Genomic DNA, 25646 nt, shown 5'->3' on the forward strand with positions numbered 1-25646 from the left:
TTACTTATGTTTGGGTAGAGGATGAAATTCTTCAGCCTTTGTTCAGTCCATGGAGCTTCCAAGGTGTCGTGGTCTGAAGCAAGAGATTTGCAGCTGAGTTTAGTGAGAAATGGCTCCTGGTTGCTTGGTCACCATAATGACTCTGTTTGGATTTTAACGCCCTTGCACCTCAGCTCCCTGCATGGAAATAATGTGCTGTTTCACAAAGATGAAAGGAGAAGAAAATGGTTTTGTAATGTTTCTGCAAGAGATTCTCCTTGAAAAATGAGATGAGGAATTTGAGAATATGAAGGGCTCTTAGCATTTCGGCATAGAATGGCTTTTTGTCTCATTTTAGGGGGGCTGCATTGCACTGTCTGACCATGAGAAACGTAAAAAAGGCAATTCCTGAATCTGTGTATTATAAAGTTTTAATTCAAACCTGGTTCTGAGTTCATTTGGAAAGTGAGAATATTGGATCTGGACTGTTTCTCACAGGTGAACTGACATGGCAAGAACGTAACAAATTCAGAGGTTTTTTACCTTCAGTTTCAATCACTTCATAATTTTTTTCACATTTGGGAAAAAAAATTTGGGAAAAAAAAAGTAAGAGAAAAGGGACAAACCCATCAAGGTCTGTGAGTAGATCGTTAGGGCAGAACTGACTGGCTGCCATGGATCTTGGTCTTACTCTCCAGGCCCTTGCATGCAGAGTTCTGTGCCCTGCAAGCTGCATGCTGTGGCTGTGCCTGCAGACAGCTGAGAGCAGGTTGCTCATGGGAGAGCAGCACTTCACACCTTTTTTCCCCCCAAAAAAGCTCCCTTTTCAATTTCCTGGATTGCTACAGAAATACAGGGAACTAGCTCTGTTCTTGCCATCTCAGGTAAAGCCCTTGGTCCGGAGCCACAGAGCTTTGAAATGGATCCCTAAGAATTGTGCTTCAAAGCACCTGATCCGAATCCTGCTGGGTTACCTGTCCAGGAAAGGCATTGTCACGGAGAAACTGCCATGGAGCACAGCCAGAGAGAACTCAAAATGATGGGAACAGCCCAACCACCAGCCAGGCCAGGAGAGGTTTGGTGGGCTGTAGATACAACACAAAGTACATTTCCCCTTTCACACTAATTTTTCCCACATCCAAACAATGTCCCGGATTGGACTCAAGGGTCACCATCTAATTCCCTTAATTCCTCTGTGATTCAGAGGCAGTTTTGGAAATGTCTTCTCTAAGTCAGCACACTGTGGTGCCTGCCTTTGCTTTTCAGGCTTAAAGTGCCTTGGATGGAAGCAAAGCAAAGATTATTTCTTTGTGTGTAAACACAAATAATGTTTTCCTTGGTGTTTGCACACAAATGTGTGAGGCTGAATGCTGTCAGTGGGGCTCCGTGTGTGGAGTGGTTTTGTTTAACTGAGTGTTACTGCAAGCTCACTGTTGATTGAAAACTTCAATTTCCTCCTTCCTAAGATGTACTGTTACCCATAAATGTAATACTTTAAAATATGACTTTATGTGCATATGTGTGTACATGCAAACGTCAGATTAGAGAGTAAAATGTATAATTAAACTAACATTCAGTGTTGAAGCCACTCAGCCAGCAGCCTTCTGGTTATTGGATGTATTTCCAGGTTGGACCGGTCAGCAGATGGGACAGCTACTACAATTTTTGTAGTAGTTTTTGTCACCAGTCAAACTCTCCACTGCACAGGGGTTAGGGAATGAATACATTTGGGGACTATTCAGAATGCAGGGTGGAAAATGCCAGGTTCTCAATTCCAGGCACAAACCAGTTTCAGGAGAGCTGGAAGTTTCCACCGAAATTATCTATTATGAAATTAATTTACATCTCTCTGGTTAATTAGCACTACTATCCACAGCAAACACACGAAGTGAATAGGAAATTTTCACTCTTGTTTTTGAGCCGTGTCTGCAGGCAGTGTAAGACTGCACAGACCACGTGTGTGTCAGGGGACCCTCCCAAGCATATGAGCTCTGAATTTAATGGACTTTAAAATACTTTAAGAAGAGATGGGGCTGGATGAGAAATGGCAGTGTCTCCTGCAAACCAGTTTGGGCTGAATCTTCATCTGAATTGTTCTGAGGAAAGGCAACCACCCCAGCACGTCTCCTGTACACAACACATAAAAGAGTGGGAAAAGCCTGCTTGAGATACAACCTTTGCTTGAAGATTAGAATAGAAACTAATCTGCTCAGCTGTTCTTTAAGACCAGACTAAGCTTTGTATTAATGCAGTCACAGTTGATGGGACCCAGAGGAGAACAAACAGGAGACTGAGGAGCCTACCTTTAAAACAGTAAATTGGATGTTCCTAAAGGCAAGACATTTACAGCTATTGCAGTCTCATATTTATTTGTAGTCTCATTTCCTTTGCACTTGCATTTAGATCTACTACTATGCTATTAGATGTGGTATTAGCTGGGTTTGCCCTGTTTTTGGAGGCATTGGGTTTTCAGATTGATTTTTAAAAACACAGAGCCACCAGCATTTGATGACACTCAATATTTCTGATGTTTTTTAAAAAAATCAATGCACACTGAATCTTGTGCAAAAACACACTAATTTATTCTAATGAAACTGTAAGGCTGACACCTGTAATCTTCTCAGCAATCCAGATTTTACCTTCTGGGGTCAGAACTCCATTGCACACAGCGCTGGTAACTTGTGCAGCCTAGGATTTCTGTCTGGCCCTCACTTGGAAAGATGGTGAGAATAACCACAATTAGTTGATGTCAAATTGATCTAGGTTTTCAGGATTCAGCAGGTAATCTCATGAAGGCAAGCAAAGATTGTTCAGGCATCTGCATGGATTAGTTTTCTGTCTTCAGGAGTCTCTCCTGGCTGCAAGATTTGTCTTGGGATGTTAGTGGAGACAGACACTGCAATTAGCTTTATATAAACAAATTTGATGTTATTTAACATGATTGCTTGTGATGTTTCTATAGGAACTTGAAGAAAAAGGGGAATAAGTACTGGAAGTTGTTTGAATATTCAAATATTGGTGCTCTGCCTTTTGGTATTTTTCATGGAGCAAGCCCAGTGCCTCTTCTCGTTTCACTGCCCTGCTCTGCACCAGCTCAAACCTGCCAAGTGCTAAACCCAGGATTTTCTACTTAACAGCCTGGTGTAAGACCTCATAGGAAGCTTATATTTGCTTGTTGAAACCAAATTGCCAGCAGTTTTCTTAGAGAATTAAAAAGAATTTTAAAGAAGCCCCACCAATAGGAAAATTAAAATCCGGGAACGTGCCAATCTAGTCTGTGCAGGCTGCAACCTGGGTTTGTGCCCCACATTTAAAATAAATGCTGAGGACCTGGTTGAATTTAATCCTCAGTTAGGGGCAAAACTGAATTTATTTCTCTTATGTGCCTTAGGTTAAAGCAGTTGTATTTTCTGTTACAGCTTTGGAGTAAATAAACACTGGGCACCAAAATAAGCCAGTAGTAGGCCCATGTGCTGAAGTGTGCTCAGAGAGGTGAGGTGCCTCATAACCAAAGGAAATTCCATACATTTGGTACTGTACAAATGTTTCCTGAATTACTGGTATGTCACAAGACATTATTCTTGCATTGTATCTAAAAGTCAGGCATTACTTCGTGCATTCAGTCATGGTTGTTACTGCTTTTCTCTGATGGTTTCACTGGAATTCTGGTTGTCATGTGGTTAACTCAAGAAAGGATATGTTTTAGTGTCAGATGCAATCTTAAATTTCAGTTTAATACTTTAATTCAGCCTTAAAAAAACCCCCAACATTCTGAGGAGCTGACAGACAGTATCTTTTTGCTCAGCCTTTGTTCTGTGGTTGATGGTGGTAGAAAACCAAATAGAAGTTTCTCATCTGGTTTAGAAATACTCACTTGCCCACAAAATCTTTGTAAGGGTTCTCTGTGCTGTAGTTAACAGTGGTGGCTTGAAAGTTCAATGCAATGTAAATGCTGGATTGTGCCTTCATTCTCTTTAATTCCAATGCTTTTATCCCATATGCAGCACCTCAAGTGGATGAACTATTTCACAAATCCAATTGAAAAAAAGAAAGATGAACTTGCGAAATTGGTTTTATTCTGTAAAGCACTACTGGTAAAATACAAACATTAATTCTTTTTAAAAGGATTCTTTAATCGATAGAAATGTTTCTGTACATTTTTTTATAGCACTATTAAAATAGTCATTTCCCTAGACTGTCCTGCCTTAATAGAAACACAAATATTGGAACACCATGGTTCTGAAAATGAGAACATGAACAGCCTTGGAATGAATTGGTTATTGTTGTCTAGAACTAGAGAAGGATCAGCAAAATCAGCCAGATTAGAGTTTTAAAATAGTCCTGTATGAAGTTTGTCATAAGTAATTATGGCTTATGGATTTTCAAATCATTCTCAGGTTGTTAAGTATAGAAATGCTATCAGCATCTAATAGTTGGAGCTATGGAATCAATTATTTCTAAATAGATTAATGAATTCAACTAAAATTGATTGACTGTTCGATTGATTTAAGTGATTCCAAGTAGACTTGTCAATATAGACTCATTTTGGGATACTAAGTGAGTCATAAAATTAGCTAAAGATCAGAAAATATTTACTCTTTTGGGCATGCATGCCATTAAAGCATGATCCTCTACAGTAGAGAATATTTGGCTACTTTAACAGATTTCAGGTTTTGTTGTTTACTGTTTTTATTCAGTTTGAGAATACCTTTGAACAGCCACAACATCAAAGAAAAACCTCTCCCAGGTTAGCAGTCTGTCAGTTCAGCCAGTGTACGTGCACAAAATAACTTCTGTAAAATCCTGATGATTTTGTGTGTTTCTTTACTATACTCTCCTGTTGTTTTCTGTTGTCTTCCTTGCTTGGGTTTTTTAAATTATTGTTTCTATTTTCTTGGGGTTTTTTGTTAATTAAAAGATTAAAGAGTGAAGGCCCTACAGAGTTGCTGTGCTAGTTATCTTTTCTATATAACCTCATGCATCTGTAGGAATTTAGCCTGGGAAGCACTTGCTGGCTGTTCCTGGCTGACACCTGCATACAAAGGAGCCCCTGTAAGCATTCTTTGGTTTGGAACATCACCTGTAGCTGGTACAGCTGCTCTGTGCAAAGCATCACCAAATGACAGTCAACCCATGAGGAACTCTGCTGCCATTCAAGGGTGGCATTGTTGCTGTTGATGGAATGAGATATTTTCTGTATTCTTACAAGCTTCTTGTGAATTTGCAATAAAATTATCAGTTTTCTGCTTGAATTCCATTTTAAACTGTTTAGAAAAAAAACCTTTTTTTCCCCCTCGCTTGTTGATGCATTTGGTGAGAGGGTTTGCTTAAGGTATTTGTGCAAAATTGACAAGAATTTCAACAATTGCAAATTTTTTTTGCACTGCTTTATGTTAATGAATCCACCTAGACTAATACTCCAGTGGTGTGTTATTGCAGTATTCGAGTCAAAGTCCTTATGGGAACTGTGGGTTCCTCATTTTCAGCAGAAGCCTTGCTTAGCTTTGCCTTATGCTGCTAAAAGCTGACTTACACAACCTACTAGTAAGATAATTTATTGGGTCTTGCATGTTGTCGTTTCTTCATCCTTCAGTAAACTTTGTTTTCTGTACTATTGAATGAAATCTGGGGAAAAATCCCACCTTTTCTTCTGGGCCACTGGGTACATTTCTGCTGAAATACCTGGAGTAACCAAAGTGGCTGTGACTTGTAAATTCTCCTGCCTCAGAGTGAATTAAATGACGAAGGGAAGAGCTGCCAAACATGGATTCTTGATCACTGCTTTCTTCTTTCAAAAGAGTAGCGAAGACAGAAGAATTCTCTGACTGAAGATGATCCCTGCTGGAAGTTAGATCTGGGAACACACATATTGGGAGTGTTTCAGAAAGCAGTGACAGAACTCAGAAGTCTCAGATTTTAGTCAGACCAACGCCTTCTTCCCTCTTTTGTTGTCATTCCAGAGATCTAACAGACTCTTGAATACAGGGTACAAAATTGTTTCTTCTTTTACATTTAGTTCTTCATCTTTCTTGCTTCATTTAAAGTTGTTTTTCTGATCTGCATTCGTGTTACCGTTTGTTCCCATGGGAGTGATTAGATGGTGCCAAAGCACAGAGAGCAGAGTCCTTCAAGTAGCTGAATGGGGAAGACACTTTACTACGAGAAAAGTGCCCTGGGACATGAATTGCTTTAATTAAAACCTTCAGGCAAAAGTTACAAGTCTCAAAGTACATCTCATGTAAATCAGATGGCAGTTACTGTTTTCTAATGTTGTTTGATGTGTATTACAGTTGGGCAAATCTGTTTCGCAGCAGTTATACACCTACAGTATAAATCTATCTTTTCATATTGCCCTAAAGATGTTAAGAAGTCTTTTTATGCACAAGAGTCAGAGCCCCCAAAACAGCATTCTGTGTGTGAGTGCAACAGTTGGAGGCTAAACACTGTTAAATTGACTGTTAAAAGAAGTGATTGTGCAGTAACTTTGGAAGTGGGAGTCTCTCTAAAGGATTGCAGAAGTAAACAGGTTTTTCCAAGACCTCCTGTGATTATACACATAGGAAAAGCCCCATCAGAGAGGCCAGACAGTATTTAAAAATATATAAAAAATTAATGCTTGCAACCCTTGCAGTGCTACAGAGGATAAACCAGTCCAGATACTCTTCTTTAATATGCATTGATAAGTACTGTGTTCTCTCTCTCTCTCTCTCTATATATATATACATTTATACACTGTACATATAACTGTATATATATTTCAGGAGCAGGAATTTGCTAAGTCTCTACCGGCAGTGAGATGCCAAGCTCTTATCTGAGAGTTTCCACTCAATATCCCACTGAGGCCGTGGTTCCCTGTCATGCCTCCGGTTGCACCGGGGAGCAAAACACCCCTCCCCACCTCCTCTCCCCCTGCCAAAGTGCCTGATACTAACCTTTAGGAATAATGACAACAATGATTCATTATTAGTAAGTTAACCTAGGCTATATAAGGCTTGACTTCTTCTGTCTGCCTTGCTGAGTTTGATGTGTATTTCCCTTCCAGAGAAAAAGAAAACCCTGCTCAGAATGGCCGTGGGGTTCTCTTTATAAGATGTCTGCTTCTGCTTAAGTGGGCTGATGGTAGATTGGAAGCATTTCATTGCTGCTGATGGCAAAGTGATACTTCATACTTCACTGGAGATTTCTGAACTCCATCAGTCCTTTACTGCTTGGAGTCAGCATGGTTTAGTAGTAGCTGAAGATCAAGGCTAGAAATAAAATAAATTTAAAAATAAATTTAAAAATAAAAGGAGGAGGCAAGATTTCAACCCTGCCTCTCAGGCGTTTCTCTGCCTGGCAGCGGAAAGTTTGCTCACCTTCTGCATTAATATTTTGCTGTTACCAAAATCGCTACACTTGCCTTCCTTACAGAGTGAGAAACAGCTGAATACTCTTACACTTTCTGTATAAATGAAATATCATTTGGATATCTTAGTTTAATGTGCAGGTGTCATGCCCGTCAGCAGGGCACTTTGTATCTTCAAATACTGTACCAGTAAGTGTCTTTATTTGCACACAGGCAAATTAAACTTACTTGTCCCCAGTGTATTCCCATCCCTGTTAACATCCCAGATATTTGCTTTGTGAATTTCCTTTATCAGAACTCCTAGGTTGTCCCCTGCTGCCACAAAATCCTTCAATTGCCTTTCTTTGGACATCTGGTGGTATTAATTTTGTGGTGGACCTCAGACGAGAATATTCTGCCTAGTTACATTTCTGGCTGCTGGTGTGGCAGCAAGTATTGTTAGTAGTTATTGTTGAGTATTGATTTGCATTTTCAAGCTGCCTTTCATCAAAGACCATTAATAAGCCATGTAGTGATTGGTTTCTTTTTCAGCAGCTTCAGTAAAGATTGATGTAAACAAACTCACAACCACCAGGGAGATGTCCCAAAATAGCAGTCCTGGTATCTTGCTGTGTGTCCCAGCAGGACTCTGGCTGTTCTGTGGTTGGAACTGGTGGTGGGATTTAGGTACAAGCTGGTGTCTCTGCTTAATTCTGGTTGTGTCTGCACTGCTTCCTTGTGATGGAAGATGGGGTGTCTCCAGGGTGTGACTATTGGTGTAGTCTTCGTCCAGGGCATGTATAAGGTCATCGATTTATGGTTGTATCAGGCTCTTCCTCTCTTGTTGCAGACAAGCTGGGTCACAGGTCCCACGTCCTCCAGTTCTGTGGATCCTGTGGCTGATGGAACACGGTGTTGTTCTCGCCTCTGGTGAGAGAGGGGAGTTTGTATAGGAGATTTGCTCAGTACCTTGCTGTGCTGTGTAAGCAAAGAATCCTTCTATCAATTCATACAAGAACTAACCCTGCCTTTTTAAAGGTCATTTCTGTCTCAGTCAGCTCTTAAAGTTCAAGAGGAAATAAACTGCTTAGATTTGGCATTTTTCAAGTCAAGTGTCAACTTTTCAAGCCCCCGAGCTAGTGAATGCGGAGGAAGGAGAGATTAATAAGTGAGCTGCTTGCTTGATACAGTGATTGTGCAGAAACGTTCCCTTTTTTCTTTCCTCTTTATGGGGCTTTGGAACGAACATCATTGAAATATCTTACTTTCTCCTTTTCACTTTGCAATGCAAAAGTACCCAAAGCTCTTTAGAAGTGCTTCTTTCCTCATTAGTCCAGTGACAGCGAGTGGAGAGTTTGTCAGCTCCACTGAAGTAGGACGCAAGGAACATTTTATGACATTGCCAATACCTAAAACATCCTTTAACCAGCGATTCTTATTATCCAGTGGGAACAAAACTCCCTCTCAGGTCTCTGAGCAGGTGCCTGCCCTTAACTGCATTGACGCCTTTTCCCATGCAGGAGACGCTGGATCGATAAGGAAATAACCAGGAAGAATGGGCTGCATTAATCAGGTACAATGGAGGCAGCAGGGGAGATGATGAGGGAAGACAGGTGGCAATCGAAGGATGTGCTGAGCACAGCCCATCAATTGGCTGCCAAAGTGCCTCTATTGAGCATGGGGGACGTGGGCTGGGGGTGGCCAGCTCTAATTGTGCTGATGGGCAGCTCCAGAGAGAGCGAGCTGTCTCCCAGTTATTGTCTTGGGGTTTTAGTTTTGGTCTTGCCAACTTCTTGTCAATTTGTTTTGCTGGCCCGCCTGAACTCTCATTGAAGGTTTTCTTTTTTCCTTCCTAAAGGAGTTTGCAGAAATAAACACATCAGTGGCATTGTCTTGTCGTGCTTTGCTTTAAATAAAGTGCCATGGTAAGAACAATTTTTGACAGTGACAGATAAATCAGCCTCGCCAAGTATCTCTGCACAGTTACCCTATCCCTGGAAGTGTTCAAGCCAGGCTGGAGGGGGTTCTGACAACCTAGTCGAGTGGAAAGTGTCCCTGCTGATGGCAGGGAGGTTGGAATGACATGATCTTTCAGATTCCTTGTAACCCAAATCATTCTGTGATATTCCAGACCATATGATGTCATGCTCTGCTGGGGTTAAACCAAGACAGTGATGAATTATGGTGCCTCAGTGCTGAGGGCAGAAACTTCTCCCTACACCTGTTGAACCCAGGACTAGCATCCTACCCTCCAACATGGAGCTGGTTCATGTGTGGTTTGTGATGCCAGCTGGCTGACACCAAATTACATTGACCAGAGCATTTCTTTCATGAGTGATACAAAACCAAAATTACTTGGTTGCCATGTCTTTAAATTCATTTGCTTGTCACAGCTTTACCACAAAACAAGGGATTTGACTTGTCTGCTCATCTAGTGATTTTGAAACCTGAAACTGCTGCTATTTACATGTCCACCTAACTGGTTTCTCTATAAGTATTCATGACAAAAAGATTGCACTGAATGTAGTGTTGTTTTATTAAACACTTAAAAATATTGATGCAGAAGAATTGATGTAACAGGACTGTAAACACAGTAGTTCTGGCAGTTCTCCTTCCATGGTGACAGCTTTATTCCCCTTGCCTTGTGCTGGTTTATGGGTTCTTTGAGCTAATTTTGGGGATAAAAATTAGAGGAAGATAAGGACAGTTTCAGCTAACTCTACTGTTTTGCCTCACTCTTGTTCGTAGATATGTATTTTTGCTTTTATGGTTTGGGTTTGGTTTTTTTTTTTTTTCCTTTTAGAAAATATTTTTAAGTACTATTTTCCCCATGAGGAAAATAGGTACTTGAAAGACAAGGTCAGGGTTGCAAAGTGAAGCTCTCAGGGGGTGGGAAATGCCAAATTCAAGTCGCCAGACACCTCCTTAGTCTGGTTTCCTATAGCATGCAGCATTCTTGTTTCACTTGGCAGAGATGGCACATTATGTTGACTTAATGAGCAGCTATCCGTGCTTTTCTACAGAGAAATTTAATAATTTATTAGTTATTTCTTTTGCTGGTCCTGTTATACCAGATGTAAGCCGAGGAGAAAATGTAGCCTTATTTTTGGAGTATATGGAATATTTTTGCCTCACTCTTGTTCGTAGATATGTATTTTTGCTTTTATGGTTTGGGTTTGGTTTTTTTTTTTTTTTTCCTTTTAGAAAATATTTTTAAGTACTATTTTCCCCATGAGGAAAATAGGTACTTGAAAGACAAGGTCAGGGTTGCAAAGTGAAGCTCTCAGGGGGTGGGAAATGCCAAATTCAAGTCGCCAGACACCTCCTTAGTCTGGTTTCCTATAGCATGCAGCATTCTTGTTTCACTTGGCAGAGATGGCACATTATGTTGACTTAATGAGCAGCTATCCGTGCTTTTCTACAGAGAAATTTAATAATTTATTAGTTATTTCTTTTGCTGGTCCTGTTATACCAGATGTAAGCCGAGGAGAAAATGTAGCCTTATTTTTGGAGTATATGGAATATTTAGAACATGTTCTTTCAAAACAGTTACCCAAGGCTTCATATGGCCTGAGTAGCTGCTACTGATTTCTGCAGCAGTGTCAGTGCCCAGCTCAACACCAAGGGCTGTCCAATGACTGAGCACCAAGGACTGCTTTCAAAAGGTCATGGTATCACCAGGAACTCTGGCAGAGGCAACAATTGGAACCAGATTTTTTTGGGAGACTTTCAGTTGCCTTAATGTGAGACGATTCTCTTCAAGCAATTTCTGTGCTTCATTAATCTTCCAAATTCTGCAGCAAATGAGGCAGAGATCCTGCAGAAAACAGATGCAGTTAGCAGTGAATCCTGATTTGTTGTTAGAACATGGTAGAAAAGATCCTACACTTGCATGTCATGGTGTTGGTGACCAAAGATATGGTGGCACTTGGAAAATCCATGGTTACAGGTCAGGTTACTTGGTCATGGAATTTTTAAGATCTTTGCAGACTTAGTATGCATCCATATTGTGGATTTAAGGATTAGCAGGTCTGTTACAACTCTCTGCTTAATATGGCTTGGATCCTGGTAGACTGCTTTGACATAAGCTGAGTCAAAGCAGGTGGGAGGCAGATATGAGATGGAGTTAAATTGGTGCTTGTGAGAAAGAAAAGCCAAGAGCAGCAGTCTGGCAGAGTGCTTGTCACAGATAGCTGAGTGACTTTGCAGTCATTCCTTTGCTTTTATCTGTGCCAGTGTCCCCATGGGTAAATGCTGGGGGGTAGCACTTAATTGTTTGGGTTTATTTGTTGTCAACAAGTAACACTACAAATTCTCTTCTGAGTCCCTAGTGGAAACTGAGACAAGTTTTCATCACATAACCTGGAGGGGTTTCCACTGTCAAAAGCCTGATGCTGAAATGCTGAGCCATAGCTTTGGATTTTAGTGAGAGTTACGGTGGGGGTCCATCACTGAATTGTTGTGCAAAAAATATTTTAGATAATTGTGTTTCTCTAAATTTGTTCAGGTAGTCTTAGATTCAGATATTAAAAGGAAAAAAAAGTGACTGAGCAGTAATATACAATCCTCATTTCAATCCTCATTTCACTGTGGAGTACTGTAATGCACATTGGAAATGAGGTCTCACTGGAAAAGGTAATTTGAAACAGATCCGCAGAACCTTCACAAAGCTGTAATGAGTCACCAGTCTGTGAGGACTCACTTGCTATATTGCAGTGGAGGGTTTAATGTTTTGTTTTTCTCATCTAAACACTTTGACCCTTCTTATTTTATTAAGATAAGCCATTATCTAACTGTCAAGAGCCTAGAATTTCAGCAGATTTGTTTGCTGACAAGTTGGTTCAGCACGACCATTCTCCTACTCATTTCTGTCACCACTTCAGGCAAATTTTCCTTTTTTTCACTCCTCTTTATCAGTTCTTTATTCTTTAGAGCTCCTCAGCTCTCATGCTATTCCCAGATGACTTTCCTGCTCTCTTGATAAGTGTTGGTTGGAATGTATAACACAAACTGGAAATATTCTTAGCCACACATGGTGTTCATGTTAACCAGTTGCTTGTGTGGTGTGGCTGTGTTGGAGAGTTGGCCCAGCGGCTTGACAGCTTACTGGGAGGGAGAAGAGTTATTATGTGCACTTTTTAAAGTTCATAGTACTGGACTGGGTTGAGAAAACTGTGCAATGCCTTCACCTGTGACTGTGCAACAAACTGAAATCCTTGGGATGTGTATTTGGGGCTGAGTTGTGGGGAAGGACAGAGGTAGGGGCTTAATCCCTTTAGTGAGGGAACAGCAGAAAACAGATTAGTACAAAAAAAAAGTGAGAAGTTTTGACTTTCTTCATCATATTTGGGCGTAGCCATGAGTTCCTCCAGCCCACCAGTGTGATTATAGATTGGTAACTGGTGGGGCCAACTGCATTATTCATTCTGGTTCAGACTGAAATGAAATCATCGAGGGCAATTTTCTGTGTCACACTTCAAGGTCAGACGAGAGTATTTATTATTCCTTCTCTGTTTATCTGTGAATGCAAATTAAATTTAGTGATTCAAATTGATGAAATGTTAGAAATATAAAACTCATCAGAGCCGACATGAAGAGAAATTACTGGGTAGAGCTGGCCAGTGACTTCACCAGCCCATGTAGAGGCCTCTGTTTTGATTAGTAATTATTTCAGTCTTTGGATTTTCTCATTCAGAGTTTTGTTTCAGTTGTTGTCATTTTTGTTTTCAAAGAAAAAAGTGTAATAACACTTTGAAGCATTTAGAATTTGAATTAGATGATGTAAATTAAGCCAGCTGCAGAGAGGGTGCTTGGATCCTGGCTGGAGAAAAGGTTTCCTTTCAAAATTCTTCATTGGGGTTGTTTTTGGGGGGCTTGTTTGTTTGTTTTCCTCTCTCCTATGACAGTTCCTTTTCTCCAGTATTTTACTCCCTTGTGCTGGATGCTCAGAGCTGGGTGAGGAGTGATGGGGAAGGGAGCAGACATTTGGCATCTTTTGGTGCTGAAGCTCCACGTGTTCCCTTACTGGCAGCATCGTCCACAGGCTGACCTTCCTCGCTAGCCAGGGTTGTTAGGAGAACCCAAACTAGGAGCTGCAAAGGGGACCAAATGAGCAGAACTCCTAATGAAATAATGGAGTGGAGATGCTCCCTTCCCAACTCCCTGTAATGCCTTTTGAACAGTTCAGTGAACATCTTGGCTTGGTTTGGTGGATCAGCCTGTGGTCAGAGGGCATCTGTGGGCATCCTGTTCTCTGCAGTGTAGGAAAGACACTTTAAACTTGTTCTTGTCTCAGAATGGGAGTGGAAAATCCTTTTCAGTGAATGCCCTTTTAAAATAGTCCATCCTCCATAATGCCAAATGCCAAATGGAAATGATGCAGGGAGAGATGACACATGCTGTACTGGCTATATGCTGTGTTAATCATCATAGAGGACTCTTGGTTTTAACCCCAGCTTTTTAATTACTTGCATTTTATTAAGAACATTTAGTATTTGCTTCTCTCCAAGCACTGCAAAGGGAATCCATTTGCTCAGGGTGTAACTGATGCCTGACTTCTTGTTGATTCAGAAGAAGAGCCATGAGCATCTGCACATACCAGAGGCCCTTAAAGATTTGTCTACATAAGCTAATATCAATCCCTTTGTTTATTCAACCAGCAGCTTAATTGTTCCTGTAGCCAGTTGTACTGAAGGCAGCAGCATTTTCAAGTGTAGTAAGTGCACAGCCAGCAGTGTGGGCTCAGTGGTTTTTAAATACCAGTAAAAGTTTTATTTGCCAAATACATGCCTTTAGTAGAAGCTTTGGCCTTATGAACACTTGAGGTTTAGAGGCTGAGAAAAAGGACATTTATGCCTCTAGTTATCTCCCCCTTGAAATATTTTACATTCCAGACTTCAGTGATGGATGTTGAAACTATTGATGTTTCCACATAAAACCAAAACAAACCATGGATGTTCCTCTTGTGTTAAGACACTGCTTTCATTCTCGTCTTGATGGTGATGTGGAAGGCATGTTTAGAACTGTGACAGTGACTCTCTCACCGAGTGGCTGATTGAGTGTCTGTTCAGGTAGAGCCACCCTGGCCTGTGCATTTTGGCAGCGTGCCTGGGCTTGGCTCCTTTGGTTCGCTGCCGTCAGCGGAGCCCTGTGTGCTGCAGCGTGTTGGCCCTGTAATGAAAGGAAGCACAGGGTGCCTGATGTGAATTTCTTTTAGTAAATCTTAACTCCTGCCAGTCAATTATGGCCATTGTACTGGGGCTGGGGCAGAAAATGTGTGTTATTTCTTTCCTCTAACTGTTCACTTTGGTGGAGCTGCGTTTCTGAGCCTGATAGTTACGCTGCTGGTTAGGGAGTAAAATTAAATACTGTCTCACAGATAAAACATTGTCAGTGTACCAATAAAGCTCCAAATGTCTGTCTGCTTCTTAGCCATTTCATCTGGCCACACTAGCAAAATAATTCTCTTTATGTTGTTCCCTCATTATGAATTCAGTATGATTCCAGTCTTCCTTTTACATCGAGCAGCAATGTGATGTATGATCTGTTTACTTTTGAATGATTTTTGATTTATGGAAGCCTGATGCTGATGAGTTATACAAAAGATCTTTGAGAAAATACAAGGTGTGAACCAAGAGAAAGTTTGCTGAAGACTTGGGAGAAATAAATAGCAAGAAGAAAGCTTGTTTTCCCACCAACTCTCTGTAGATGGTTTCATGCAGTATTTTGTGTAGCAGTATTTCATCTGGCTCTCTGTGAGGCACAGTTAAAGCTTTAAATAAAATATAGCCCCTGTGAACTTCTACTAAAGATGTTCATATTTTGTATGATTTCTCTTTCTGAATGTAGTGAGCAAATAGATAACACAGACCTGTTGGCCCCCACAACTCCCACAGCCCCTGTAGCAGGGCAAGATTTTGGGCAGGGGTGGGTGCTACTGCTTCCCTATACCCACAGATCTGTCTGTGAAGGCAAAAGGAAGCAGAAAGAGATGCCAATCTTATTGTACTAAAAGTTAGCACCCGAACCTCTGACTTGCAGCACTAGAGTCCTCTCCTCCTTCCTGGTGGTTGCTTTTCTAGTTTACCTGCCTTAAATGTTGAACCAGTTTAGGCAGCTCCATTCTGCAGCTGTGTTCTCAGAGCTCCAATCAGTCTTTTCAGTAACATTTTGTAATAGATGTTTTTTTCCCTTTTTAACATACGATGGATATTTTTCTGTTTTGCCCAGCCTCACCTTTTCTTTCTTTTCTTTCTTGTGTCCTGTCCCTATTTAAGTCAGACTGTTTTCACTTTCTCCCTTCTGTTTTTCCTTTTTAATTCCCATCCTGGATGCTGCCAAGGCAGGTTAGGCAGAGGCTGAGGGGGAAGTTGTCTGTGTCAGAAATTGGAGGTTGGAAGAATCCGTGAGGGAGGGCACAGGCAGGGATGTCCTGCTGCTATCCAGTGGGCAGTAAAAGACATGCTGGAGTTACCCTGTTTTTGCTTATGCCTTTGTGTTTGCTCAGAAAACCTGTGGGGGAGGAAGTGGGATGAAAAATAACATTTTTGTTCAGCCCTCTGTTTATCAGTTTCCAATGTGGTTGATGTGTGTACGTGTGGATTCATTGAGATGCCTGTGAGTTGTCAAGTTTCAGGAATGGGTGTTCCTTCATTCAAATGTCTTGCTACAAAACAATTTCCCTTGCTTCTTTTTGCCTCATTAGCTTCTGGATTAACCCTTTTTTTTGGGCTCTGGCACGAGGATGTTGATCGCTGCAGCGCATTTCTCTTTTCTGTGCAATGGCAATGTTTTCCCTCTGTGCTCCCTCAGTGTTCTTCCCATCACACTCTGCTTTTCTCTTTGAAGTGATCTCCTTCCTGACAGTTGGCCCTGGTAGGTACACATGTCTCATCTTCTCCTGAGCTACAACATGACCCAGACAGTGTTGCTCTTCTAATTGTCGCTGTGGACCCCTTGTTTTCCTCTCAGGTTCATACACAGACTGGTTCTGGCGTCCTGTTTGCTTTCCCTGTTATAGTTTTTTTGTAACTCTGAGGTGGTAACTTGGCTACTGAAAGGATGGAATGATTAAAATAATGTTTTATGGATCACTGGGTGGGCTGGGGGTGGAAAGCTGTCGGCTGCTTTTGTCATTTTTGAAGGAGATTATTAAAATGTATCTTATAGCTTCAGTATTCACTGTGTGCCCTCATTGTTCTCAGTCTTTCAAAGAATATTCTGGAAAATGAAGTTTTATCATTAAGATTGCATTAAAGTGGATTACAGAAGGGAAGAGCAAAATATGAAGAATCTCAACAGCTCAGAACAGAAAGATGTTGGCATCTCATTCAGTGGGATGTGGAACAAGGAACATTAATAGGCTGATAAACAGAAATGACTTTTTCTCTTTAAGGCTTAAAAGGTTTACTTTGAACTTGCAAAGATTTTTTAAAATGCCACTTCTTCAAGCTTATGTTGAATGGAGAACTTTGTGCCTCTTTTATTTTATTTTTTAATGCTCATATTGAGTGAGCAATTACTTCTGAAAAGCCATAGGTGTCATCAGGGTGGAAGAAGAGTGCACAAGTCTGGCTTTAAAGGCTTTTGCTTCTCAGCACCTACTTTCAAATCCTGTTTTGTGTCAATAAGAAATAGGGCTTTCCTTTTGGATTTTTCCTTATAGAGGCAGTTCATATTGTATTTGGTGCAGTTTCTGGAAGAATTATCAATCTGTCCTGAGAGAGGAAGAAAGGATCTCAATAATGTACTTTGGCATGGTGTGGAGAGCTGTGAGGGAGTTGAATTTCATGCCTCCCATAGCAAGGAAACCTATGGTAACAGTCAGTTCAGGGAATTTGAGGATTGTCCCTGCTTTCAGAGACATCTCTGGCATTTGAATTTTAGGTACATTAACATCAAATTTGTACTGAGGCTGAAATATAAACAGATGAAGGTGTTATTTCCATGCAGTGGCTGAGGAAATTGCCCATTTGTCTCTGCTCAACTTCTCTCATGTTTTAAAACAGTTGTTTTCCAACCTAGTTTGAGAGTTTTGTGTGTGGCTGAATGTCTGAGCTGCGAAGCTCAAATATTTTTCATTATTTTGGGAAGGAAGCCTAGCACATATCTCATTTTTCTTGGTGAATGTCAAATCAATCATCATTTGTCGGTCCACTCAACATTTATAGAAATAATACACAGTATTGGGAGATTAAGAAAAAAAAATTTCTCCATTGCCTTATCAAAATGTTCTGCAATAATCAAATGTGAGATTTTGGCTGTTTCATAGTAATGAATCTTATGTTTGCATTTTTTTATTTTGTTCTGACTCTAATCAGGACAAACGTTCTTTGATAAAGCAAAAAATATTTGCACTAAGGTTTCTGTAGCGTTGTTTTAATTGTTGTAACACATATATCACAGTTAATGAGGATTGTGTACTTATATTTACCCTATGCATAAAAAGGAATATTGTTGAACAAACTGCAATGAGTCTTAAGGCAGAAATTGAGGTTACCAGGTCTTACCCATCCTTTCTACCCTGTTTCAAGAACTGACCTGCTGCAAGCTTGACAGGCTGACCCACGGGCATGTTCCATCACCAGAGATGTTACTCTTGGCACAGGTACCCCTCTTAACTGATTAATTAAAACAGATCCAAGGAAGTGCTGGTGCCCTGGCAATGCAATTATCGCGTTTCAAATGCAGATGTGAAGCCCCTGTGAAGAACCTTCCCACCTGAATACAGCAATGAAGAGACTATTTCACAGTTCCCAATTATTAAATTGGTCTGTGAATGGTTCGAAATTGAACTGGAGCTTTAAACAGGTTTCTAATTCATCCCGTGCTTTAAAAGAAATACTTTTTTCAACGAGAAGGATTTTGAGGCAGGGAGATGGCTGCTTTGGAATTCTTGTGAATTCCTACATACATTTCCCAAGAAATACAATTTGGTGACCTGGCAGCCCAGGTTGTACTTGATTTATGCTAGAAGTGTTCTTGAAGTATTCCCTTTTGGATCTATCTAAACAGTACCTTAACGATAGTGCTATTTCATTTAAAAGCATTTTTATTTATTTTCTTTCAATTATAATGATGAATAAGACCCCTTAGAAGCACTCATAAATTTTCCAGTGTTGTTTCTAGCATTAGAGAAACAAAGTTCTTCTGTTCCTGACTAAGCTGGACATGTTGGGTTTGATCTTTCTCACTTGCTTGAGGGTTTTTGACTTGTGTGCAATACTTCTATTTCATGTCTTGCTCACTCATTAAATACTTAGTGCAGTCTCGGATAAACTCGTCATATTTAAATAATGAACTGACTCTTAGCAATCACAGGAGTGATTTCACTTTTATTTTGTTATTGATCAAGTGCTTTGCCAGCAGTTGATGTGTGATGAGCTGCTTGATGTGAGCCTTGGAGCAGCTGCCCACCACTGTCCCAGCAGCAGTCTGAGGGCTGAAGGGCACATGTGGAGAGCTTCGCCAGGAGCACGCAGATAATTGTGCATCACCACAGCATGCTGCACAGAGAACTGAGAAGAAGATGGCCCAGGCTATACTGATTTAATTGAGAATCATGTCTACATCTCAAAGGAAGTGCTAATCACCTGGCCTCAGAAGACATTTCTTTTCCAACATAGGTTGCTGGCAAGAGCAATGTGCAGGTGGTGGCTGTAATTACTTGCTGAGTACTATCTGTCAGTCAAAATAGATCATATTAAACCTACTTTTTCTTCTACTTTGTTAGAAAAAAAATGAAAAGATTCAGTAGAACCCAAGATCGTGCGTTGTTTGTTGAAAACAAGGCACGTTCTCAAAGGCAAATGGATTGATTTTAGAAACAGATATGCAATTATTTAAATGCTTCGTACATGTGAGGTTCCAGTAATTGTCTTGTGCTGCACAACAAGGCTGTCCCTGGGGTGGTTCTTCTTCTCTCACATCTTTTTCTGACAGCAGCTGATAATGCAGCTACCTGGTTTCCAGTGGCACAGCCGTAAGATGAGAGTGACCCTGGGTGCTGTGTCATGGTGATGCTTCTCCTCTGAGGCTTTCCTGATCTCTCTGATGATTGAGAGGCAGCACTCACAGGTCTCTCTTATCTTTCTCAGTGCCCGAATGCTGGAGAAGGTCCGGCAGCAGCTACAGGAAGAAGTCCTGCGTGTTCAGAGCCAGCTCTTGGATGAGAAGAAGAAACGAGAGCACCAGGAAGCGCTGGTCAGGCGGCTGCAGAAACGTGTGGTGCTCCTCACCAAGGTGAGTTCCTACACCATGTTTGGAAAAGTCCTTGTTTCTTTCTCCAGGTGCAGCCCTTCCTATTTCTTCTTTTTTCACCTCCATAACTGGTGCTATAAAACTGTTCTGGGGTCTTTGCATAATGGGTGCTGTGGGAGACATGAAACCTGTCTTTAGGGCTTCACTGGAATGGAAGTACCAGTGCCTCCTAAAACGCTGCTAATGTTCCCCCCAAGCTGGGCTCATGCTGTGCTGAGGATACGTGACTTTGTCTGAGGCTTGGCATCGATGTGAGGGCAGAGAATTGAATCATGTTGTTGCTGGAGTGTTTTGAGCCACTGAAGGGAATTTATAATGGCTTTGGCTGCATTGCCTCCTTTCCTAAAGAGAACGAAGTGGCGGCACCTTGTCAACTGTTCCTGTGGAAAAACAATTTACAGAGAGTAAGAGATTTGCCTTCCTCTTGCGCTGGAAGTCTGTTCAAATATAATGGCAAGCACTAGACCAGTAAATTGAAAATACGTTTTAAGATTCTTTCTATAGAATATATCAAAGGGGTCTGCATCATCCTATATCAGGTGTACTCTCACCATGAAATTCTATACAATAATTCTGAAGTCCACAGAGCATTGAAAATTTTATATTAAATTCTGAGAGCTCTCTTTCCACAAAGGGAATAATGATTTGCTGTAGTCAGAATGAGAGTTACTTCACTTTCCAAGAATACTCCTTGCAAAACTTCCCTCATCTAAGCAATCTCCCTGGTGTTATAAAGCTGCTCACGTAAATGAGCTTATATGTGTGCAGAAGGTCAGACTCCAGTAGTCAAAACTCATGAGAGGGAGCCAGGCACATCACCGTGATGGGAGGCAGGAGGGGGAAGAACAGCTCTGGTGCCTGAGCTTTAGGCTTTGATTTTCAGTGTCAACTAAAGCGTTTTGATCGATTTTAATTGCTCTGCACCCAATTTTGTATAATTCCCATGTCATTGTTGAGCCAAAGAAGCTGTGATGTATGGTGCAGTAAGCAGGGCTCTTGAAGCATGAAGCAGCCACTTTACAAGAGGATATTCCATCAGGTCTTCTGACTGCAGAGTTTGATGCCTTGGAGAGTCACAAAAGTGCAAAGAGAAAAATGACAGCAGTTCTTTCAGCTTCACACTGAGGCTGGCACTGCAGTCAGGGTGGATGGACCAAACTCTCTGCATGGAATCAGAAAAGGCATCTCCTCCTCAGCCCTTCTCCTGCCCCCAGCAGCAGACAGCTCTCCACAGTGTTCTACTTTGGAACTGCCATGGCTGGATAAGACACAGGTGGATACTGAGCCTGATAAAAAACCTGTCTTTATAACCTTCTCAGCTGTCTAATGTTGTGCTGGACTGCTCAGCCCTGAAGGAAGCTTCTCAGATAGTTTCTAAAATATTCCCTCTGTTAACTTTATTTCCAATGCTCAGCAGAAATACTTTTTTGTCATAGAACTCAAAAATACCATTACTTTTCTTTAAGTATGGGATAAAACCACAACAGTACTTTGGCATGTGATGGATTGTACCCTGATTTATATGAAAAGACAAACCTTTGCTTCGTTGGCTGGGCTCCCCCTGAAGAGGAGTATAGGAAAAGTTGAAGTGTTCTTCATCAGACCATCACAAATAAACTTGTGTTTTGACAGGGGAGGTTTTCAGTGTGCTCAGTGATTCCTCAACTGACCTGTTTTGAAGGAATAAGGACTTTGCTGTTCTCTGAAGATTTATATTCCATCCAGAGAATGCTGGGGTCCTTTGTGAAGAAGTACATGCATTATGGTACTTGGACAATCTATCCTTGGCACTGTTACTCCTGCTGGTTGCTCTTCTCATGCAAAATCAGAAGAAGGAATTTCATTTAATTTAAAAAAATGTAGTATTGTGATTTAAAATGAGATTGAGCAAATATATTTCCTGTCAAAAATAATTATTTTACATTGAAAGCATATCACCTAGAATGGTATTTAATCATCTAATTAGTGGCATCAGTATTATAGCGTGCTTCTATGTAATTTGAGAATGGAAAAGATGAGTTCCCTCTATTCAATCTTTGTCTTGTTAAATAGGACTGTGAAAATCTAATTTGGGGGAGAGTATTATATATATGATCAAATTGCTATTGCTTTTGATAGTATGACTTCTGCATTTGTGTATGTTTGACCCTCTACTAGGGCAGTGAATCAGTTCCTGTGTGCTGAGCAAACACGGCCTGAAAGGCATCAGAGGTGTTCAACAGTGCAAGCTCAATGCTGTAACAGTTTTCCTTTCTTTGGGCTCAAATTGGAACCTGGAAGTCTCAGTCCTAGAATATGTTTTAAAATATGAATAGAAAACAGCAAGTTGTTCTTCGTTTGGTAACAGCAGTACCAAATATTCCAGTAGCAAATGTCCTCTCTTCTGGGGGTACTTGCTTTGCCAGTCTGACTCCTTCTCACTTCTGTGGCTACTGATTTTTTTTTCCTCAAGATTGAAGCAATACTTCGTGGCTCTTACAGGCTGCCTGTCTCACTTGTCAGTCGTGCTCAGTTGCTGCTCACCACAGTCTCTGTCTTGGTTGCTCTCATATTTCCATTTCAGTGCATTTAACGTCTCTGTCCATTGCTTCCTTCCTCGCCTCATTTGCTTCTTTAGGGCTTTCCTGATCTTACTTGGGCCTTTCCAGTTGGTTTACTGCTTGGAAGTGGCACAGCTGTCAGTCTGGGATACTTCAGTGCATCCCTACAAACCTCTCTTCCCTGGCAGAGTAGAGGAACAGCATTCTCCAGTCTCTAACGTGTTACTGCAGTGGTCCAGCCCCATCGATTCCACTGCTGAGTGTGGGCGGGTGTAGGAGCTGCATCCTGATTGTTCCTGCTCACAGACTGTACTTTAGAACATGTTGGTTGATCATTTTGTCCCCTATGTCCTTGTAAATCAGGGCAATTCTTAAGTTTTCTGATTTACATGTTTACAGTGAAACATAAGACTAGATTTGGGCACCACCAAGGCTTTCAGACATTGATGGCTGGAAGGTTTCTCCTGGAGTGTCACTCCCTGCACTTAAGGTGATGAAACAGAAATTGATGTTTGAAGGGATGGATTCACTCTCTGTCAGAGATCTGCCTGGCTGGGCTTGCTGTCTGTCATGCTTTTTGCTTTCCCTTAGCTCAGAGTTTTGGGAAAATCTTTCATCTTTGCTTTAGTACCTGAGGTGGTTGTGATACAGCAGTACTGGGAGATACCTGAAATGCTGGGGAAACACCTAGTCCACCTCTGTCCTTTTCCCTGTTTGATTTACTGCTGTGTTTGCTTTGAATGCCAGGTTTACTCACACAGTTTTGTATTTGACTTTTGTGTTGTCCTTAAGCTTGTGAGTGTTTATCTTTTTCTGAGAGCTTTGCACACAGCTCCTGGTCTTTGTTTATGAAGTGAGCTTGTTAAAAACAGTCAATTCTGCTACTGAATGGCTAAAATTTGAATCTCTCAGGAAATTTTATATGATGTAGAGGCCTCCCAAAATGAAAAACCCTTTCTGAAATCCTTATCTGAGTGCAAGCAGCTGATTGAGTCAGTATTTCATGGAAAGAAAGCTCTGGTTATTTATTTCAGGAGGACAGCTTCCAGAGGGCATAACTGGGCCTCGTGCAGCAGAAATGAGGCTGGAGAACAGCAATAAAGGCACACTGAAAAGCTCCCAAAGACGTCTGATGTGGCCATCATCTCCTCCTCTCCTCCACCTGGTTGTGATCAGCCCTTACTTACTGTGTTCCTTACTCAGCTGCTGCCAGGGTTCAGACCTGCCAGGCTCTTCCCCTGCACATGTTCAGTTCGGTGCCTCCCAAAAGCAATGATTCCTTCTGTGCCCAGAGCTGCCAGAGATACCTGCAAGAAGCTGTAGAGTGAGTGGGAACAGCCCATAGCACGTGCTGCAGGTTTGACCAGAGACTAAATGCCCTGCTTTTTGCAGCCAGGGTGTGATCCTTTGCAGGAAGCTCAGAACTCAAAATGGGAAGCACAGTTTCGGTGACTTTTTGTAACTTATTCCAAATGAGGCCAATTTGCTCCTGAAATTGTAGGCTTTATGAATGCACACTGCCATAATTGCAGCCCTTGCTCTCGTATAAGGCATAACACAAGGACTGAACTAATCTGCTTGTGTTGGATGTTGTTGTTGTTTCACTGTGTTTATTTCCTGTCTGTGCACTTGTCTGCCTTTGGGTACTCTCCTGCCCGGAGAAGAGACTGAAAAATTCCCTTTTGTTTCCTCAGCTCTCAACCAGATCATGTGATATGATAGGAAATCTGTTTCTATTGAGATATAATTTAGGCCATCACCATAAAAGTTAGAGATTAAACAAGTATTGATTAACCAACTCCAGCTGACTGCTGATACCACATGTTCCTGGAGATATCAGTCAGTGTGAAGTATATTAGTGACTCCCAGAGCTGAGAATGGCAAAGATGCATTAGAAATGGGACTAGGTAATTAAACTGTTCATTAAGCATGGCAGATGCAGAGTTCATGACTTGATTTGCCATCTGCTTTGTTTTGTAATCAGTAAAGATTTAAAATAATGCTGATGGCTTCTCTGTCGTATTGGGTCCTGCGTTATGTGTTTTTTGAGGAGGTAGGTAGATGATTTTAAAGCACAAGGAAGGATCTTAAAGTTCTGGGTGTGGAGATAAGAAGGTGAATTAAACCTTTTCCTGGGATATGGAAAAAATTAGCTGTAAATACAGCAGTCACTGTAGCACTGAAAACAGGCACTTTGGCAGGCAGATTCTTGTGACAGACCTTTTGGGCACCATGCCCTGAGCTGTGCTCTGCTTCCAGACAGCACAGCTGGCCTTGGGGCAGGTCTGAGCCTCTCCTCTGGGCTATGAGCAGTATCCAGTGCTTTCCCTGGGTTTTATGATACTCCTTCCTTCCTTCAATCCATGTGGTGGTTCTGTGAGTGTCATTTAAGCAGTGCTATTGCATCACCAGCTGTGCTGCTGCTCCACACATGGTTGTTAACTGCTGTCAGCCTGACCCTCGCCAAACCTTTCCCTCTGCTCACTGTGCCTCCCTTTGGAGGTTTTTATAAACTCAGGGAAGTTACCTTCCTTTTTATGCCTGCAAATAAGTACATTTTAAGGCAATTCCACTTCTCCCTCTTCAGTGATTGAGCAAGGCAGGTTTTGTGAGTGCTTCCTTAGACCATCCTGCATCCTTGAGAAGGAGACAAGACACTCTGGGTTTGAAGGAGACTCAGCAGCCTTTTAGATTGAGCACAGGTCTCTCTAATTTCAGCTTGATTATATTAATCAGTTAAACAATTTCAGAGAAAAGGTGGTTGGTAGTTAGGGGTGGAGTAGGATAATAGCAGAATGAGGCAGAAGATCATTAGCAGGTGTGGAAAAGAGGCAAAGAGACAATTGCTGCCTGTGGAGTGCAGGGGCTCGGAACAGGTCACTGCAGAATTTTAATTTTTAGTTACCAGCAGCATCATCAATTTTAATTCCCAGACTCCTCTTGTAGGGTGCCTTTTTTAAAGAATGAAGAGCAACAGGTTAGAGATGAGGTAGGTGCTTTTATGAATCATTTTCTGCCCTGTGAGCTGGTGTTAAAATGATCATGAGTTCAGTCTGATGCAGGGTGGTTGTAGGGCTTCGTGTTTGTGATTTCCACAGGAGTGTCTGGGTTACTGGATAAAGGGTGCTGAGTTTTGTGAGGAGAAAGCAGGATTTGGGAGTTTGATGACTGCTTCCATGGATGTTTTTTGTTGGAGTTAAGGAGATATCACACTTTGCTTTTGTTGGTCTCTGACAGCTTTCTGTCTATGAGGTGGAAAGTGCTCCAGGGAAATGGAATTCTGTGAGGAGTTATTTTAACACAGTTTGTTTGGGGACTTCTTTTGTTGTTGGGGGTTTTTTTTCTGTATAACCCAAATTTGTTATGCTTTTTTTTTTTTAATAACTTCTGCCAGTTACTTTCTGTGTTATATTTTAGTTCTAATCCACTTAACCACCTTCTAGAGCTCAAGTAGCTGCCTCCACACATAGCAGCGTTGGAGGTAACTTGCTGTACCACTCTTTGCCCGCAGTAGATGCCCTGCAAGGTAACTCCACAAATATGTG

The 25646-nt window shown here is 41.3% G+C and overlaps 1 protein-coding gene across 1 annotated transcript in view; it reads left to right on the plus strand.

Annotated features, from left to right (window-relative positions):
- Positions 1-25646, plus strand: part of MAD1L1 (MAD1 mitotic arrest deficient like 1) — a 350530-nt gene that overhangs the window by 83496 nt on the left and 241388 nt on the right. Inside the window, exon 11 of the mRNA XM_008633475.2 lies at positions 19399-19543. Coding sequence (XP_008631697.1) covers positions 19399-19543 — 145 coding nt within the window. The remainder of the gene's footprint in view (positions 1-19398; positions 19544-25646) is intronic.

The sequence above is a fragment of the Corvus brachyrhynchos genome, unplaced genomic scaffold, assembly GCF_000691975.1.
Source record: "Corvus brachyrhynchos isolate BGI_N302 unplaced genomic scaffold, ASM69197v1 scaffold5, whole genome shotgun sequence".
NCBI lineage: Eukaryota > Metazoa > Chordata > Aves > Passeriformes > Corvidae > Corvus > Corvus brachyrhynchos.